At 36.9% G+C, this 21,073-nt stretch overlaps 1 protein-coding gene across 1 annotated transcript; it reads left to right on the forward strand.

The window, feature by feature from the left end:
• Nucleotides 1-283: 283 nt before the first annotated feature.
• On the forward strand, nucleotides 284-1,627 carry LOC122066572 (L-type lectin-domain containing receptor kinase IV.1-like). The gene has a single exon (XM_042630401.1). It carries the CDS (start codon nucleotides 284-286, stop codon nucleotides 1,358-1,360), a length of 1,077 nt encoding a protein of 358 aa, XP_042486335.1. The 3' UTR covers nucleotides 1,361-1,627.
• The last annotated feature ends 19,446 nt before the right edge of the window (nucleotides 1,628-21,073 follow it).

Below are 21,073 nucleotides of genomic sequence, written 5' to 3' on the forward strand. Positions count from 1 at the left end.
GAATAGGTAAATAAAATGAAGCTATCATCGTACCCACTAAAGACTTTGTCACATCCTAAGTCAATGTCAGCTTATTAAATTCAAAGTTTTCACACTGTCAAGTTCATTGAATTCTATTCATCCAACTTCGTCCCAACTTTATAGAAAAACAATTAAATACCCTTCATCTGTCTTGGTTCCAACTTTAAAGCATTTAAAAAATAAATAAAATAGAAAACCCTCAAAAGAATAATAATTAAACTAGGATTATATACTGTCCGTATCTTTTTGTTTGAAATCAGACATGGATATTGTAGCAAGGAAGAAGAAGTTCGCAGAAGTTCTTGAAGATTGGGAACTTGAATATGGACCTCACAGGTTCAAATATAAAGATCTTTACATCGCAACTAAAGGTTTTTATGACAAGAAGCTTCTTGGTATAGGTGGTTTTGGTAAAGTCTATAAAGGTGTATTACCCACTTTGAAAGTAGAAGTTGCAGTGAAGAGAGTATCACATGATTCAACACAAGGGGTGAAGGAATTCATTGCTGAGATCATCAGCATCGGTAAATTGCAGCATCGAAACGTAGTAACACTCTTGGGTTATTGCCGAAGTAAAGGAGAGCTCCTTCTACTCTATGATTTCATGCCAAATGGGAGTTTAGACAAGTTCCTCTTTGATCATCAATCCACAACAAACAAGACAACATTGAGTTGGAATCAAAGATTTCAAATAATTAAAAATATGGCATCTGCATTACTATATCTTCATGAAGAATGGGAACAAGTTGTGGTTCATAGAGACATCAAGTCCAGTAATGTCATGTTAGATGGGGAGCTGAACGGAAGATTGGGAGATTTTGGACTCGCAAAATTATATGATCATGGAGGGGATCCCAAAACCACCCATGTGGTGGGGACCTTCGGTTATCTTGCACCAGAATTTGCAAGAACTGGCAAAGCAAATCCTAGTGTGGATGTGTTCGCATTTGGGGTCCTTTTGCTGGAGGTTGCTTGTGGTAGAAGGCCTATAGAGGCACAAGCATCAGAAGAGTGTCTTGAATTGGTGGAATGGGTGATCTCAAGTTGGAACAGGGGCGTAATTCTTGAAACTGTGGATCCCAAATTGGGGTCGAAATATGAAGTGGAAGAAATGGAATTAGTGTTAAAACTTGGATTGCTTTGCTCTCAATCTGATGCCACTGCAAGGCCAAGCATGCGAGAAGTTATCCGATATTTGAAGGGAGAGTTTCCACCACCAGAGCTGCCACCTCTGGTTTCAGAAAATACAGATGAAGTCTCTTTTTGGTGTCCTTATCTTTCGGGTGGAAAGAGTCAGCCACCATCGATTACAGAATCGCTGCTCTCAGGAGGACGTTGACTCTACCTGGTTATAATTTTAATTTCAACCCAATTATTCGTTCTTTATCTTCCAGGTGAAAAACTTATATAAAGCCAAAGGGTTTTCTGGGTTTGCATAGAGGTTTGGATGTGAGCTTTCTCTCTTTAATAACGTTGTCTTTGATGTTTCAGTTCTCTACTACAGTAAAGTTCAATCAATTAAGTCAATTTCTACTTGTGGGCCATATTTTAATAAGAAATCATATGATCACGATATTATTTTATAGAACAAAGAACGTTGCCCGGTAGCATAGATACACGTGTAAAAACCGCAGGTGTGGAAGTATGGTGATGTCCCATGTTGAAGATGCTTGTGTGAGTCGTCTTAGTTCATCTTAGTCTCATAAATGAGCTGAAATCATGTAATTAGAATAAGATTTTGCTACAATGATGAAGGGATTTTATTTTATTTTATTATTATTATTATTATTATTTTTTAAGGGAGGCAGGGGTAAATGAAAAATTAATTAAGAGAAAAAGAAAATTAATCCAAAGTTCAGTAGGTATGACGATAAGGAAAACATGTAGGAAAATATAAACAACTAATAAAATGATGATACATTAAAACCAAGGGATGGGTAAGGGCGTGTGATACATAATCAGTAAGAGATGATACATTAGAAAAAACAGATCCCAAGTAATAGCAAAATGTCTATTTTTAACGTGTCTCTACTTGTAGAACAGATGGGAAGAAGCTTATTTCTGATCTCGAATGAAATATCTTCCTTGATTTGATCTATAGCATACGACGAGAAAGTCTATATCTTTTTATTCATTTTTTAACATATATGGTGAATCAACATGTATGGTGAATCACAACACTAAGGCTATGTTTGGTAGCCAAGAGAAGAAAATAAAAGAAAAAAGAATCTAGAAAAGAAAAGAGAAGAAATGGTGAGAAAATAAAAAGAGTATGTATGTTTGGTTACCAAGAGAAGGAAAAAAACAAAAAAGAAAAAAAATTCAAAAAATTTTGAATTTTAAGAGAGAGATAGACACATAGGAAATCATTGTGTAATCATTCATTTTTGTCTTAGTATGTTTTCTTATTTTCTCATGTTTTCTTGTGTTTTTGGTAAGAAAATTTTTAGGAGAACAAAAGAAAATTTCACAATCTCTAAGAGGAATTTTGAATTTGAAAATGAGAATCTTCTCTTTGATGAAGACATACCAAATGCAAAGAAAAATCCTTAACCCAAGGAAAAAAAATACAAAAACTATGCTTTTTTGTTTTCCTTTCTTGGCTACCAAATACTGCCTAAAGGAAAGTTAACGGCATGTGCCACAGGCTATGGATGCATCTCGACCCCCACTCCTCAAATCATGGGGAGGAAAAGTTGATTAGTCAGTCTCTGCTCAACTAACAAAGGAGATAAGTTATGGATGGATGAAGCCATCAAAAGGCTGGTTGAACCAACTGGATTAGCTATGCGATCATCATTCATCACTTCTCGAATTCCGACAATTGCTCCCTCCCTAGTTGGTTGACCACTTCCCCTGCATTTCAACTGCTTTCTTCCCTTCTGGTAGACTACGATTTTATATTCCTGAACATCAAATGCTAATGCCCGAATAATGTTCGGGGTTGACTTCTGCTGATTTTTTTTTTAAATCCACCTCTATTCTCTCTTTATTCCAGAAACACACCAAATTTATATTTGGATGGGATTGATAATTATTGATAACCCCCAATGTGGTGCAATAGAAGACCAGATGGAACCTAGCCTGCACTTTGGTCTTTTATATGTGTATCCAACCTTTTCCCATATATATATACACTTGTTAATCCTTTTCAAGAGATTTTTAATTTCATACTTCGCAGAATCTTTAAGATCCCAAACATTACATACTTGGGCTAATTCTATTAAACGTGCACTGAACAAATAAATAAGAAAAAAATAGAAACTAGTTGGAATCAAAATCCATTTTTTAGCACCATAATATCAATCCCATTCTTTCTCCCTCTCCAAGAAGAGAAATCAATTATGAAGGCTGAAGGTGCAGAAGATACGGCACTCTATTGTGCACAGATCTTCTGCGATGAGCGGTGAGGTGCAATGAACAATCAATGACTGAAAGTAAATGTTCGGGTCCTCTTGGCCGTTGAATGCTCAATATATCTCACCGCAAAAGATCCAGACTCCACTCTACTTTAAAGACTTCTAGATGGAGCGAGTTCCTATCATTGTAGCATCCGCAGAATGAATAGAAGATATATAAAGTAGTAGAATGAGAAGGAGAGAAAGACCAAGTCAGAAGAGGCTAAATAATTCATGGGAGGAGGCACCGGACCAAATATAGGGTGGGCCATGATGAGCTAGGAATGGCAATAGTGTTAGGAAGGATTGGACCAAATGCTGAAATAGGATAGGTTGGGCTCGGGACAAACTGGTTAGTGGAGTGATTGGAAAGTCTCAATAAAGATGCGGCTATGTGTGTATCGGGCTCAGGTGAGGTCAGGATAGAACCAGAGTTTTCTGGGCAAAAAGGAACCACATCTACCCAGATCGGCTGAGAGAAATCGGAGTAGAATAGGGAAATTGGGATTGATTTGGTAATAATCCTCATCTCCAACTGTCAATTATTATGTAAGAGATGCGAAGGATTTAATGTGACAAGTTGGGGCCATACCTGGCCCTAAAACAAAGCATATTTCTAGTCCACTAGGCCTGTAGCTGCAAATTTAATCTAGGCCCACGTAAAATAAGGTCAGCCAATGTGCCACAGTACCAGTTGTTGCATCATAAACAAAGAACAAATAAAAGAAAAGTCAGAAAAGAAAAAAGAAAACCTAGGTCATAAGGTGGCCAAGTCAAAAAAGAAAAAGGAAAAGGACAATTTCAAAGAAAACAGAGATTTTTTTTGGACCATAAGGTTATGGTGTGAACAATGTGGCTCATGATTTTGTTGGTGTATTGTGAGGTTAAGTTTGTCAGACGAGAAAAAAAAAACAGAGTTTTCTTTTTTTAAAGAAAACAGAGAATTTTATTATATGTTTTACTTCTTAAATTTTTTTTCACTATTTGGCATGCAGTGTGTTAACACTCTGAAATCTGATTAGGGGTATTTTTATCTTTTGACCATTGTAGGGTCAATGTGACTTAAAGTAGGGATATCAGACCATTGAGGGTGCATCAATCCTTAGTAAGTGCTAGACCTCATCCATTAGATGTAACTACAGTGTAGAATAACTTTAGGATTTTTACCCTAGAAATTACCATTTTGCCCTTGAACCCTAATTTACTATTTTGCCACTGGACCATAATTTGACTTTAATTATATGATTTTAATGTCAACCCTAATATTGAATTACTTACTTAAGAATAATATATATATATATATATATTTATATTTATATATTAACTTATTATCCACATGGATAATTAGGTAACAAGTGGATAATGCCTAATTAACTAACAATCATAACTGATTAATTATTGTTAATTAACAAATGAAAGTTTTCCTAATAAATTTGGGACTTCCCTTTTGAGTTTTGGATAGACTTGAGTATAAAATAAGTAAGATAAAGGTAGGATAAGTGAGAAAAAGAGTTGGAGATCAGTTGGGACTAGAATAGAGGAAGAGAGGGTTGGAGATGAAGTAGGAATGGTAGAGATAGAGTTGGAGATGATTTGGAAAGGAGAAATAGAAGCAAAAAACGTGGCTCTAGTGCCTCTCACCCTCTATTTATGAAAAATCAAAAGGAAAGGTATTGTGGAGAAGAAAGAGGAGAAGGAAAAAGAAAAAAAAGAGAAAAGGAATAAGATTTCGAATGATTTTCAAGATACGAGTCCGTAACATGATTTAATTACTTTCTTATATTCTACTTAGAGGATCAATCATGATTTAAAGGTTTGGGATTTTGAATTATGGGTTTAAGGAGAAAGAAAATAAGATTTTAATATGTTAACAATAATTTCTGGGTCGGACAGAACAGTAGTCCGAGATTGCTCACATTATTAAAAATAGTTAGATATTGTTTTATGATCTGAAATAATTACTGGGAGTATATGCATGTGTTTATGGGATCTCCTAAGAAGTTCATTAAATTCGAAGTTGATTAGATATACCAAAAAATTCATATACTTAGACACGTCACTATTAGGGGGGTTTTCTATACCCAAGAATGGCGGTAGTGACGGAACAATTTAGACTTTGAATTTTAATCTGATATTTTTACCATAAAAACTTTCATGAATCTTATAAATTTATGAAAAATTTCAAAGTGATCTGAGATGGGAAAGTGAGTTAATAAATTACAGTCTGAAGATCATTTTTTAGGGAGATTGATACCTAATCTAAGAAGGGTTATTTTATGTGATCTTCGTATGAGACTTGCATATATGAGTTAGGTTCAATAAGATCTAATATCAAATTATTTGGAATTCAAGAGATATTTATTTTTTATTTTTCTATGTCAGTAGGCAAAATAGGTTGAGGCAGAATTTTAGGAACGACATCAAGGTGAGTGGAACCTCTACCCTAACTTGCTTATTTTTATAGTGTTATCCAAAAGACAATTTTATGAAAAATAGATCTATTATAAACCTTAGATTTCATGATGTTTTTTCATTAAAAATATGACTTTGCAAATCTAATATTATGTACATGAGAGAATGAGGAAACAACTTGAATTTGTTCCATGATTTGCATTATATGTACATAGCAGAATTTTCTGAATAGAGCATTGATTACATAATGTTAGTTTCTAATATTATGTGTTAAGTTACGATTATGATTGCATAGAGTAATGTACTATGTGTATTCCTTGATTCTTATACCACATGAGTTTTTGTTTGTGCATATGTTTTTAAAAATATCAGCTCACATAAATTTATTATTTTGATGTACGAGATATGTTGTTGTGGTAATGATACTTTACATTACCGACCTTAATTGAGGAGGAATGTGAGACTTCCTTGATCATTTCGTTATTATTTATAATTGTTATTGTTTTGATGACTTTTATAAAAACTGAAATTGAAATTGATTTCATATTTACATAGGGACTGATAGGGTAGAATTAGAGTACTGATCATAGTTGAATTCCGAACTTGTTTGTATTTATATATATTTTTTGTTCTTGGTTGACTTTATTATTGTTGTCCCGCCTTATCAACATTGGCATTATAATGTTGAGGTGAGGATTGATTCGCTGGACTTTTCCTTAGTGGAACTGTGGACTACTAGATGATGCAACCTACCCTCGACAGGATTTACCAATTGTTACTTGATCTTCGGGAGGTATGACTTGGTCTTTGGGAGGTTGGACACTAACTAGCTTCTGCGAGTTTATGTATGTTGAGTGGGGGCAACGTGGTACTATGACACATTGGTCATTTATAGATGATATTGTGAATTTATTATTTAATTTCTTTTGAGTCATCATATGTACTTATGCGGTGATATAAATGGAGCAATGTAAGTATGTGTGGTATGCTTGTTCTTTATCTTCTTGAAAATTTTATATTATACTGTATATGCCTTTCCTGATATTGGTTATATGATCATGATTTTAAACCTGTTTAGTATTGTAGTTCTACTTACTAAGTTTCTTCACAGAGACTTACCCTTATAATTTGCAGATGACACTGGTAAGGACTATTATGAAGATGACGTGAATGTTGAACCTATAGTTGGTCAGCAGGAGGACAATGCTTATGGATTTGAAGAAGACCATGATTTTTATTTTTAGACGATGTAGACCTTGAATTAGACTTTGAAGACATACTTTAACTCAACTTTACTTTAAGTTTGAAATTTAGTTAGATATTTGAACCTTGAATTTTAATAATATATTAGTTTCGTTAACTCTTGCTTACACTTATGTTTGTGTGGATGCTACTCTGATTCATATTGCCTAGAACTTACAGATCCTGTGGACCGTTGATGTCTCCAAAAATCCTAGGCCGGGTTTCGGGGCGTCACACAGTGGGATGAAAACCTTTATTGTTTGAATTTTGAATGTTGCATCAGAAAAAATGTAATTTTGTTTAATCATCGTAAAAAAAGTCTAACCTAATTATGAGGGTGAGAAAATTTATGAGAGAGATGATGATGATGATGAGGAGGAGGAGGAGGAGGAGGAGACTAATTAAGGATTTCAAAACCTTTATCCGCAGTGGCCTCTAAACTTGGTCTCAGCAACCAGCAGTTCGATAGACCATGTTTGGGTCCATTTGAGGCTGTTCATTAGCGGTGGTTTAAATGATCTCTAAATGTAGTCTAAAATTGGGAAAAAGAACAGAATGATCCTTGATTGTCTGGCCCTTGCATCCAAACTGGGGAGCTAAGTGACTAGGAAGCATTCTTTGCTACTATAAAATTATTAGGGGCCAGAATTCCCCATAAGGTAGCCTGGCCCATAGTTGCACCAGTGCAGGGGTCAATGGGAGCACACACAGAAGCATAGCAATAGGATGCCCATTTTTTATTAGGGTAGGTTGGTCATTTCACTCCGCTTGTCTGGATGTAGAGACCACACTGCCTTCTAGGCTTCTTTTCCCCAATTATAAATGTTAGCACTAGCCAATAAGTCTATAGATACAGGGTATTGCATCAACATTATAAGTTTTTGTAACATTAGAACCCTCTCTATCTTACTCTCTCTCGCTTTCTTTGTTATTGTTATGAGAAAATGAATCTCTACATGTGCTATGCCTCACTACTCTATTTGATTTCCCTCTCTCTGGTTTTGCTGATTGCATAAAACCATCCTTCTAAACTCTACTTGGTGACCGTAACGTTACTCTCTCAAATAACAAAGTCTGTGCAATCAGACATTGATTTTGTGGTTATTTCATCTTGGAGGTGCCCCGGTTGCACTCATATAGGGAGCGTTTCAACCTTAAGAAGAGTGTACATCTATTCTGATACGACTCAACCAATTCGGTTCCTCTGCTTCAACAATCTGTATGGGTCATCTCGAATGCTTCAAGCAAGGAAGTCAAGCCATTTCAACAACATTGGTCTTATATCTCAACAATGGGTACATCTTTCTGACATTGACTAATGCAAAGAACAAGTAATGAGTAACGGGTGGTCATGGAAAATTTCACTTAATTTCACTTTATAACATTTCTAACTTAATGAATAAATTTAATTCTATATGTATAGTTAAAAATAAGAAAACCTAATTTTAAAAATCAGATCCTAATTGAATCATATCAGAATGGTCAAGATCCCTGGATCAAATTAGTATCATTCAAGACCAATTCCCCATCGTGACCAATCCCATATCGATCTACTGGTAAAATGATGAAAATCTAGTTTCTTTTAAAGAATGATAAATCTACTACTCTCCCTTTTTATTCCTACAATTTAAACTCCTTTTTATTTGCTTCAGGTATCCCTTTGATGTGAATTCTAGATTTGGGGCAATTAAGAGTGTTGTTAGTTATTTTTCTGCTCAAATATATTTTGCTTTTTGATTTCACTAGGTTTTTTTTTGGAAAAAGATTTCACTAGGCTTCAATGAAGAACATCTTATGAGATTTGTTTTGGGCATTAAAATGTTGTGAACGGAACCTGGTAGGCCGTTTGATGGGGATTTAATAGACTAGATTCTAATTCTGAGGTCATGAGTGTAGCACAGGATGTAGGTGCACGTGATTCTTGTGCGAGCCACGATATTGGCCAAGCATAGAGAGTTGTCGGTGTGCAATAGCTTTATATGGTGTATTCGCTGAAGATTCCTTATATTTAGTTCGGAGCAGTTCTGATTTTTGTTGACTAAGTCTAATAGATCTAACACTCAGCTTTTAACCCGCTTATTAGAAAACCGTCCAACAACTTGTTTACAAGCTGCCAGTACATGATACCTAGAAAACCATTAAGCTTGTGTCACGTGTCATTAAAATTTCCTCATATTAATATAAATGCCCTGATGTAGCATTTTTTTTTTATCAAGAGCTGAAACGAATACACTAACATAGATATAAAATATTACATGGATCAGGGCATGGGTTTTTTGTTGGTTAAGGTTACATGGGCTAGGTTGTTAAAAAAGATGATTACTTCATCAGCCGGTTTGAAATAGAATAGCAAGTTTTGCATAGTTTTATACACGTTCAAAAATAGAGCTGCTGCATTCAAAGGCCAAAAAGTATTGTGTAAGTCAAATGTTAGATTTTGTATGATTTTGGAGTTGCTCCAGACTTTTTTCAGAGTCCACCCCTGTTGTTGTGCCTCAAGCCATGGCGCCTGCTTCAGTAGAATTACCTGTCACCAAGTAACATGTCATTAGTAAAAGGCATTTTCCTTTGTCTATAAACCCCACAGCCCATCCAATCATATTAGTGCTTGAGTTGGTGATTAAAGCACAAATCATAATACTTGAACTGTCCTTTGGGATGGTAATAGAGGCAAGAGTTGTAGGGGAGTGTAATGCCTGTTGTGAGGTGTGAAGGAGGATAAATTTGACTAATCCACCATAAGGCAGGATTCATAATTCAAAAAGCATTAAATTTTTGTTTTTTGAAAATGATATTATTGCTATGAATCCAAACAAGCACCAAGAAAATAATACTCTGATATATCATGTTAACTCCAAATTAGATGATTCAAGAAAGGGATTTCTGTTGGAATATTTTAATAATTTTAAATTTAAAGATTCAAAATATTATTTTATTTCGTCAAAGTGTGTGTTGGAGAGGTTTGTCTCTTCCTAATAAGCACCTAAGTGACCAATAGGTGTGACTATTGGAAAGCATGTCTGAATGGTCAACAGACATGTATTATGGAAGAAACATGAATTTTTGGAGCATCCATTGAAAGTGATCATTCTTCTCGTTTATATAGTAAGACAATTCCTACTTCAAAAAGGTTTTTTGGGTTTTCTCATCATTGTTTGGTTTTATTCTTTTGAACTATTAAGCCTAGCCTTACTCTCCCAAAGGATCATAGTTTGTGTACAATCAGATAGAGATCAATGGTTGTTTTATCTTGGAGGTAAAACACATGAATCCCCAATTGTACCATTGTAAGGGGCGTTTCAGACCTCAAGGAGAGTATCTATTTTGATACGGCTCAACCTATTTGGTTCGTTGACTTAAACAATCGGTGCCGATCTTCTTCATCAGTTCATATTGCTTCAACCAAGGAGTGCATCTCAATAATATCGGTCATGTAATTCTCAACATCGGGTACTTATTTCTAACAATCATAAGGTCTGAAAACTAAAAATCTGATTTTAGTTATTAGGCATGACTGATTTGAATTATAAAGAATAATATGAATATCAATGTGTTGCATCATGTTAATTACAAGTATGCTTAACAGCCCATTTTTTGGCTCAAGTTAAGTCAATCATTGTTGTTTTGGTTTTTCATATTTTATATGTATATATATATATATATTTTTTTTTTTTGGTATAATATTTTATATGTATATTGATATATGGATAAGACAACATGTTTATGATGCAATGTTGAAAGTATTTTATAGGTTCATTATATGTTGTGGCTGTATGATTGACAATGAAGTTACAATTCCATATTTATGGATGAGATAATATGTTTGCATACTTGAGAAAAGTGAAATTTTCATATGTGAATATGAAATTGTGGAGGTTTTGAACTCCGGCTCTGTGCGTTCATATATTTAATTACACAACATGAAATTAGAACATGCAATTGGTAGTGCTTGACTATTATGTTACATAATGCTATAATGGTGTGTGTTTCCCACAAAGTGCATACTCATATTGTTTGGGTTATATGTATAGATATCATAAATCCAAAAAATGTGGGGGAATTATTATAAAATGTATATATCTATAGAATAAGTATCTTTTGAAGAGATAAATAAAACAAGTAAAATGATTAATCTTTACTTGGAAAGATAAAATGGAGTGAAGCTTACAAAAACCTCATATTTTGGCCAACAATGACCATGTCTGACCTTACAAGCAGTGGGAGCCGAAATATGGATTCAGGAGAGAGAAGCTCTGAGCCAAGTAAGGATACAGATATCGGACATGAGCCAAAGGATGGTTGGCCTCTGGATCGTGGTAGACAGGCTTTGATTACTGATTTTCTGAAACATGATTTTTCAAGGAAGGATTCTAGATCGGCTTCTGCTACAAATGAAGCTAGCTCTATAGAAGGCGGCGAGGATGATCAGGTCAGGGATGCAGAAGAAAATAGGTGGGGGTACGATGATCCTACTCTACTGTGGTGGGATGTGCTTTGCCGGAGGTGGATTCTTTGCTAGATCCCATTCATGCTGGAGTGTACACCAAAATCATCATCCCTCCAGATGCCTATGAGGAAAGATTGCTACGTTTCAGGTTCACATTGATAGGGAGGATGAACTTTAGATACCTTTCAATGGATGACATTCGAAAGGAGGCAAGAGAGAATTGGAATCTAAAAGGCGGGGTGAAGATGGCTCCTATGGGGAAGGGGTACATTCTATTTCAATTCGAAAGAGAGGGAGACATGGCAGCTATGTGGAGACGAAGTCTTACAAGAGTCCGAGGTTAGGTGATCAGATTCCAGCCTTGGAAGGCCAATTTTGATGTTCATGCCAAGAACGTCAAAACCAAGTTGGTCTGAATCAAATTCCATGACCTGCCACTTGAATACTGGCACGAGAAGATTCTCCTAACCATGGCTAAGGCGTCAAGGTGACCCATGGCACTGGATAGACCCACTCGATCTGCGGCAATGGGCACCTTTGCAAGGGTCTAGGTAGAGGTCGAGATTGGAGCAACCAGACTTGAAGAAATCCAGGTAGAACGAAGGCAACCAGGAACCAACGAGATATTCTGGTTCAAACAGAATATTATTTATGAAGATGCCTTGATCAGATGTGGGTTCTGCAAAAAAATGGGACATTCTGTCCATGCATGTAGGGCAAGGAAGGAAGCAAAGACCAAGAAGGAGTCGCAGCGCAAAGAGACTATCCCAGGGGCGATCTATACAAATGAAGAGGATGGTGTCCAGAGCAATGGTTAATGGAAGGAGTGCAATGGCTGCTGGGATGAGCAGATTCTGATGATTGGTGAATCTAATATGGGAAGGATTTCTTCCCTTTCGAAGGAATGATCTCCTTCCTTTTATGAATCACAAACTTTAAGGAACATTGAAGGCAATTTAGTTATGAATAATTTGAATGGAGACATTCAAATCTATCTTCCATTAGAAGAAGAATGGAATAAGGAAGGGAATATTCCAGAGGGGTGCGTTTTTGAACAAGTCAATGAAGGGGAGAACGACTTGGATGATGGGGCAGACTCTAAGGCTGGATTTGATATTGGGTCTGACGGTGGATATGGAGCCCTTATGGATTAGCGTCCCTATTCTCAAACTACAGGAAATAACGCCTCTCCTCCTCTAGAGGCTGAAAATGACATGAATAGGGCCATGCATGAGAAGGACTCTTCAAGCCCAGTTTACACTGGACATGGCAGTGGTGATCAAGCAATGGCTCCGAGTAGTCGTGGCGAGCATCATCGGACTGGTAGGTGCCAACCAGTGCAATGGTACAATAATTTCATCTCATCATTCAATCCCGTCGAGATTAATGACAGTATGGTGGTTGTTAATCATAAGGAGGTAGAGCAGATAGACAGAACTCTCTGCGAGAGAGAGGCACTGGAACTGGTACCTGGAAGACAGGGAAAGGGGAAACACCTGGCCAATACGGAGCAGACTTTGCGAAAGTCTGACCGTATTGCTTCATCAAAAAATAGTAAATGAAAGCCCTCTATTGGAATATTAGAGGGATAAAGAAGGCTGCTGCAAGGTTGGCTTTGAGGAATATTTTAAGAGAAAAAAGGCCTGATTTCCTTTGCATCGCTGAGCCTATGATTCCTTCCGATACCTTTCCTATGTTGTTCTTTAACAAGCTAGGTTTTGACCCTAATTTATTCCATAATGAGCAAGTAGGTGGTGTCTGAAATCTATGGCTGATTGCGAAGAGGTGTGGCAAAGCCTGTGGTGCTAAAATCTTCTGAAAAACAAATTTTTGTCTTTGTGCAATGGGCTCAAGAAATTTTTATCTTATCAGTGGTGCACGCCAAATGCCTAAGAGCTGCTAGAAGAGAATTGTGGACCGACCTGGTGGCAACCCATCCTGGGTCGAATATTCCTTGGATGATTTTTGGCAACTTCAATGCCACCCTTCTCTCCTCTGAAAAAAGGGGGCCGGGAACCAACTTAGCAATTTTGGCACAATGGTGGATACATGCTCACTAATCCAAGTGCCTTCACAGGGAAGAAAATTCACCTGGACCAATAACAGGAGAAGGGGCCATGTGTCAGTAGTGCTCAATAGAAGTTTTTGCAATGATGCTTGGATTTCTCTTTTTCAGGAATGTCAACAATTCATCTTGCAGAGAGTGGTTTCAAACCATGCCCCCATTCTGGTGGTGTCTGAAGGTTTCGAAAGACCAAAAAAATTATCCTTTTTGATTTTAAAGGTTCTAGACGGAACACGAGGGCTTTCTAAATGCAGTCAAGACCCCCTAGGTGAAAGACATTTCTAGATCGCCAATGCTGGTTATAGGTCAAAAATTAAAAAGATTGAAGGTCTTCCTGTGCTCCTAGGCGAAAGGAAACTTTCCAAATTTTAATTTGGAGATGATGGAGGAAAAAAAATGCATGGAGGAGATCCAGACCGAAATTGACAAAGATGGGATAAACGACTCAATTTATGCCAAAGAAGCTGATGCAAAGACCAGATACCTGAAGGCCATGCAAAATTATGAAAATTTGTGGGCTAAAAAAATCTCGTTCTAGATGGAGGGAACAAGGAGATAGATACTCAAAACTTTTTCACATCTTAGTGAAGATGCGGAGAATGAAGAACTCCATTAAATCTTTGAAGATGGATGATGGGACCCTGATCTCTGATAAAGTGCAGATTGAGGAATACGTCACCGGATATTATGAGTTTTTTCACAAAGGTATTCTCCTGACCGATCACATGGATTTATTGCAATGCATTCCAAATGTTTTAGAAGAATGGGATAGAGGTCGATTAGATGGTATACCCTCTAATATTGAGATCAAGGGTGTAGTGTGGGATCTTGATTTAGATAGTGCTCCCGGTCCAGATGGGTTTCCTGGAGCATTTTATAAATCATGTTGGGATATCATATCTCTAAATGTGTGCAAGGCTATCAGATGGTTTTTCAGAACTGGTTTCATGCCTTATGGAATTAATAATAATTTCCTGGTCTTGATTCCTAAAATTGAAGGATCACTATCTCTGGACAAATTCAGGCCGTTGTGCATGGGAAATTTTTTTTGCAAAATAATATCAAAGGTTCTGGCTATGCGATTGTCGTGTGTTCTTCCAAAAATAATTTCTGAGGAGCAGGGGGCCTTCCAGAAAGGGAAGATCATTCATTCTAACATATCTCTGGCTTCTTAGTTGCCCAACATGATGTTTGCATCCACAAGAGGAGGGGGCATGGGTTTAAAAATTGATATCCAGAAGGCGTTCGACACCATCTCTTGGAACTTTATTTTCCATATCCTGAGGAGATTTGGCTTATCTGAAAAATGGATCTCTTGGATCTATCAGATCCTAGCATCTGCCAGAATATTAGTTCTGCTAAATGGTGGCACTGTTGGATACTTTGGTGTGGAGAGGGGTCTGAGAAAAGGAGATCCGATCTTGCCGATGCTGTTTTTAATTGCTGAAGAGGTTCTTTGTAGAGGCTTGTTTAAGCTCCTAGCCAACAAGAGCATTAAGGCTCTATCAGATCCCTATGGTGCAATTATCCCTACCCATATTCTATTTGCCGATGACACATTCATCTTCTCAAATGCATCCATTAGGTATGTTAAAAATCTCCATATTTTTCTCTCTAAATACTAGAGCTTCTCCGGCTAGAAAATCAATTTAGACAAAAGCAAGCTTTCTGGGATCTGTTCCTGCCCCTAGAAAGCAAGCCATAGTGGAAAAGCTTGGTATCTCCATTTGTAACTTCCCCACCTGCTATTTGGGGGTCGAGATCTTTAAGGGAATGGTAAAAAAGGAGTCACTTATCCCCATTCTGGATAAAGTTAAAGGGCGGCTAGTAGGATGGAAAGGAAAGATTATGTCCATGGCAGGAAGAGTGGAATTGGTCCACTCTATGATCTTAGGAATGATGAACCATAGCTCAGCCGTATATTAGTGGCCTTCATCTCGTATTGCAACAATGGAGAGGTGGATGAAGAACTTCATTTGGACAGGTGAGATTGATACTGTAAAAAAAAATATCAGTTAGATGAGAATTGTGTTGCAGGCCTAAGGATGAAGGTGGGTTGGGGCTGCAAAGGCTTAGAGACATAAACAAAGCCATGCTCTGTAATATGGTCTAGAGGGTCAAGCATAAGAAATCCTTAGCATGCAAATTTTTAAGGGCGAGATTCCTGAGGGGTGATGGATCTTTCAAGAAATCCTATAAGCCATCCTCAATTTGGCCTGGCTTTAGGAAGATGTGGGAGTTTGTGGCTTCCAAAGAAGCCTGGATGATTGGAAATGGGAAAATCATTAATTTCTGATTGGATAAATGGTTGGGCCGAAAATCCATCCTAGAGCTGGTTGTCTTGGAGGGAGAGTCGAGTCGAGTCTCCACTGCAAGGGAAAGGTCAGCGACTTCATTGACAATTTCAAATGGAAATTGCCAAATGTTATCTCCGCTTTGCTGCATGATATTTTTGAGAAAATTCAGACTATTAAAATTCCCTCTTATACTTGAAGATATGTGTTTGTGGAATCTATCTTTTGATGGGATTTTCAATTCTAATTCTGCCTGGGAAGATATTAGGATCCGTAACCCGAAAGTGCTATGGTTCTCTCTGATTTGGGGTAAAAAGATGCAGCCTAAGGTGTCTATCTTTGGTTGGAGAATGGTGCACGACAAGCTCCCTACGGATGACACTGTTCAGAAGATGGGCATTGCCCTTATCTCTAAATGCAGCTTATGTGGAATGGAGGCTGAGACAACGACTCATATATTCCTTCAATGCTCCTACTCGGAGGATATATGGCTCTTTTTCTGTGGGTGCTTTAATGTGGCATGGAAGAAAGCTGGAACCATGCCTGATTTCTTTCAATGGTGGAGAAAAAAGCAAAAATCTGTTTGCTGCAAAGAAACGTGGATCATGGGGTTACTAATAGTGGCTGATCATATTTGACATGAAAGAAATAATAGAAGGCATGATGGCAAGGCAAGACCGGCTAGGTTCTTGAAGCAGATGATACTAGAGGATATACCTTCTGCTAAGCCAAGCATCAAAGGCAAAGTTAAGACAACGGCTGATCTCATTTGTTGCAGGAAGCTTGGAATTCCGATTTAGAGTCCTCCCTCTCAATTGATCTTAGAGGTTTTTTGGTGCAAGCCCGAGGTCAATTGGATTAAACTGAACTTTGACGGAAGCTCAAGGGGCAACCCAGGTCCCGCAGGTGCAGGCAGAATTTTTCGTGACCACAGGGGAGGCATTCTTGAATCCTATAAAATTTTTATGGGAGTCTCAAAAGTCTTCCAAGCTGAAGTCGAAGGCCTTATGGTGGGGCTAATGCTAGCTCGAGAGCTGGGCCTTACATTTCTATGCATGGAGACAGATTCTAGTGCAGGAGCAATCTCTATCCAACAAAAGAAAATCCCATGGTTTGCAGTGAAGAGATGGATCTTCCTACAGCCATATTTGGAGAGTATCACATGAAAAATAATTCACAACTTTAGGGAAGCAAACTCGATTGTCGACTACCTGGCTAGAGATGCGGCAAAGATAGGGATATCAGCCTCAAATATCGATTTTCCTACCCACATAAAAGATCTTATTAGAAGAGATGCTGAGGGCAGGCCAAACTATAGATTTGATTAGTGCGCTTCACTTTCCCCTGCTGATGGCAATGCCAAAGGTGGGGTTCAGGGAAGTGATTTTACTTTTTTGTTGAATCTATTTTTTTAGCTTGGTGTAGCTCTGTTATTTTTTTTTTCCCACTTTTCTTCATTTTAATATAATGAATTTTTAGCGAAAAAAAAATAAATCTCTACTTGGTAATGGAATCTAGTAGGTGTGCCTAGATTTGGTTATGCAAGTGTTTGGAACATTACCTTGGTTCAAATGTGGCATGTACAAACATGTGTTGATGGAGTGATTCATGGAATTGATAAAATAAACCTTGGTTACAGGTTTCACCATCATTGTATTGGTTTATGACTTTGTATGAAGGCCGGATCATAAAGCTAGAAAGGCTAAGGATCTAAATAACAAATTAAAAAATATAAAAAGCATATATATGTTTTGGATATATATATGTGGTGAGGCTAGTAAGATAGAGTTATCAACTCTATGTTTATGTAGTCAAGAAAAATAATTACTATGATTTGTATACAGTCTCAGATCACTAAAGTGATATCATCTAAAGGAATGAGCTCCAGAAGGTCTATGTCAAAGGTCATGTGATGGACACCCAACCTATGTGAAGAGGTAAATTCTTGAATTAGGTTCAAAGGGTAAAAACAAAGTCACTGGATGACTTGTCTAGTACTACTAAAATATTTGCCCATTCTGGTTATATGGGAAAGTAATACCACCACAATGAAAGAATGATGAGTTGTAGACTCTTACTTAAGCCGAATCTCATGAAATGTAGGGGTGTGTTAACTGTGGTGCATACTATGGGCTAACCAATGTGGATGTAGGGGGTTAGGCCGCCTATCGATGAGAGTTTTATGGGCAAACTCTCTAAACATTCATAAAACTAGGATAGGGGACAAGGCTGACTTTTAGTAAAAAAGAAAATGTCCATTTCATAAAGGGATCGTAGTCAAGGTCGATCGGTAGATTATGACTGGTGGACTAGTCAGCTACGACGACGAGGAAATGTTCAAGTAGTCTAGCTTCACCCGTACTCTGTAGCGTAGTTATTAGGCCTAGTGTAGGTTCAAGTCCTGAAGACACCTGTAACGAAGTGTTCTATTGTATTTTATATGCTCAATAGTTTGATTCAGGATTTCTCGATTTTTGAAACTTGTATCTTTACTAGTTTTATTGAATATTTTAATCTTGTGGGGGGATTGTTGGAATATTTTAATAATTTTAAAATCAAAGATTTAAAATATTATTTTATTTCATCAAAGTGTGTATTAGAGAGGTTTGTCTCTTCCTAATAGGCACCTAAGTGACCAATAGGTGTGACTATTGGAAAGCATGTCTGAATGATCAACAGACATGTATTATGGAAGAGACATGACTTTTCGGAGCACCCATTGAAAGTGATCATTCTTCTCCTATATATAATAAGACCATCCCTATTTCAGAAAGGTTTTTTTGGTTTTCTTCATTATTGTTTGGTTTTATTCTTTTGAACTATTGAGTTTAGCCTTACTCTCCCAAAGGATCATAGTCTGTGTACAATCAGACAAAGATCAGTGATTGTTTTATTTTGAAGGTAAAACACATGAATCCTCAATTGTACCATTGGATGGGGCGTTTCAGATCTTCAAGAAAGTATCTATTTTGATACAATTCAACTTATTTGGTTCGTTAACTTAAACAATCGGTGCCAATCTTCTTCATTAGTTCATATTGTTTCAATCAAATAATGCATCTCAATAATATCGATCATGTAATTCTCAACATCGAGTGCTTATTTTTAACAATTTCTCACAAAAACGAGTGCGATGCTTTTGGAGTGATTGTGAGACTCATTTTCACCCACACATGAATTAACTTGTCTCTTTGTAGCAATGCCTCTCTGGACCACCAACAAAACGTGGATGGACCACTTTTGCTCACGAGGTGCCGTAATCAAGAAGGAAGAAAAATGTGGCTCTCGTGCTGTATTGGAGACTTGGAGTCAATACAAGTACAAAAAGTAGAAAAAGTAGAAAAAGAAAAGGACAATTTAAAGAAAAGGACTGACAGTTGACAGAAAGTTGGAGAAGAAAATAGAGGCAAAATCCTACAGTTATTGCTCAAACCTCTAAAGAAGATACCATGTTGGGAGGTCATCTCAGTTCTAGAATTGGAAGAATCTTTGATTCAAATTAAATAATGGATTATTTGATTTTGGTGGTTGCACCATCGGTGGTGAAATTCTAATAATTGTGTTTTAAACTCAAATGCTTGCTAAGAGAAAGAAGTCTAGAGTAAGATTGCCGGGGGAGAGAGACTTGATCTACCTTTATTTAAACCCTATCTTCTTTTTTTTTTAGAATAAACCTTATCTCACACCATTCATGAGGTGTGGGAATCCAAATTTATCAAAGTAAGGATTTAGGATCAGGTTCTCATTCGAGAACCATTTTCGTATAGTGCCTGATCTATAGTTGGAATCCACTCAATCTCTCAATCTGTTGTAAGAAAAGAGAGATTAAGTGGATTCTGTAAGAAACAGAATATAGGCAATATATATAAGACTTTGACAAACACTCAATTAATATAATAAAATGAAGAAGGGGAGTATCACTTACAGATCAAAGTAAAGATGTAAAAATGTAAACAAAAGATCTCCAAAACAGGTAGAGTTGAGTCGTATCAAAATACTCTCCTTAAGGTATTTGAACACCCCGTATATGTATGCACCTGGGTTGACCACAAGTCCTCACCTCCAAGATAAATCAACTCTCCAAACACTTAAGGTGCAACTCCAATAAGTGTTTGCAATAGGGAATAACGAATGTTATACTCACTATTTATACTATGTACAAAACGTAGAAAACATAGTGTTTTTAGGAAAACATAGTCAATTGTTTGCAAAACACTAAGTAGACAGAATGTTGACAGAGAGCACTTTCACCCAACAGAGAGGACGAATACAGATCTGAATTTGAATTTCAAAAAATTCAAATTCGAATTTTGTGTAACATGATATATATCTCTTGACACCCGCACCCGTACCCGATCTCGACCTAGCTCGTGTGATTCAAAAGCACCCTAAGAACCCCCATAAACACATAACAAGAGAGAGTTCCCCTCCAAAAGGCTTGCACCCTTAAGAAACTATCCTTCTTATATACCCCTCACACCTTTTATGCAAAATCAATGTGGGACTAAACTTTGTGAAAAGTTACTTTAGCTCACTTTCAACTTGTCTTTACTTGTGTACAAACCATTTTCAAAAAGCAAAAAGGGGGGCAAAGGATTTTGGCATTATTTGAAACTTTAATACTAAAGTAATTTTATATTTTATATTATAAAATCCAACAGATTCTAAGTGTGAATCAGGTATTGTACTAAGTGAGTCCGGATTAGGTCCTCTTATGAGAACCATTCTTGTATTATGCCTATTCCACACTTAAAATCCATTTATTCTTGTTTTTTTCAATTATTTTTTATTTTGAATGGAGTCCAAGCGTTGATCAAACACCGTACATACGAAAATCATTATCGTATAAGGATACCTGATGTTGAAACTCTCACCGGATCCACCAATGACTTTTTCAACCCCTAAGTCATAAGTCATTTTCAACTTTCGCTTTTAGATTGCAAATTCTATTAAATTTTATTGATCCAACTTGCTACCGACGATATAGAAAGCCAACTAATTCCATTCATCATTCAGGGTCCCAACTTTAATGCATAATAATCAAACTAGGGTGTTGAATGGTTGGTGAAAAGAAGACTGGATTAGGCCTCACTCAGAAAAAAGGTTTTTAAAGGAGATAATATCAAATTTATTCCAAAGAATGAAAAACTGTACAACAACTAAAGATAACTCCCACTAATCAAACACAATTAAG

The sequence above is a fragment of the Macadamia integrifolia genome, unplaced genomic scaffold (assembly GCF_013358625.1).
Source record: "Macadamia integrifolia cultivar HAES 741 unplaced genomic scaffold, SCU_Mint_v3 scaffold2471, whole genome shotgun sequence".
NCBI classification, from domain to species: domain Eukaryota; kingdom Viridiplantae; phylum Streptophyta; class Magnoliopsida; order Proteales; family Proteaceae; genus Macadamia; species Macadamia integrifolia.

Bases quoted from the DNA above. Each gene is read 5' to 3' on its own strand.
- LOC122066572 (XM_042630401.1), top strand. From the start codon at position 284: ATGGATATTGTAGCAAGGAAGAAGAAGTTCGCAGAAGTTCTTGAAGAT.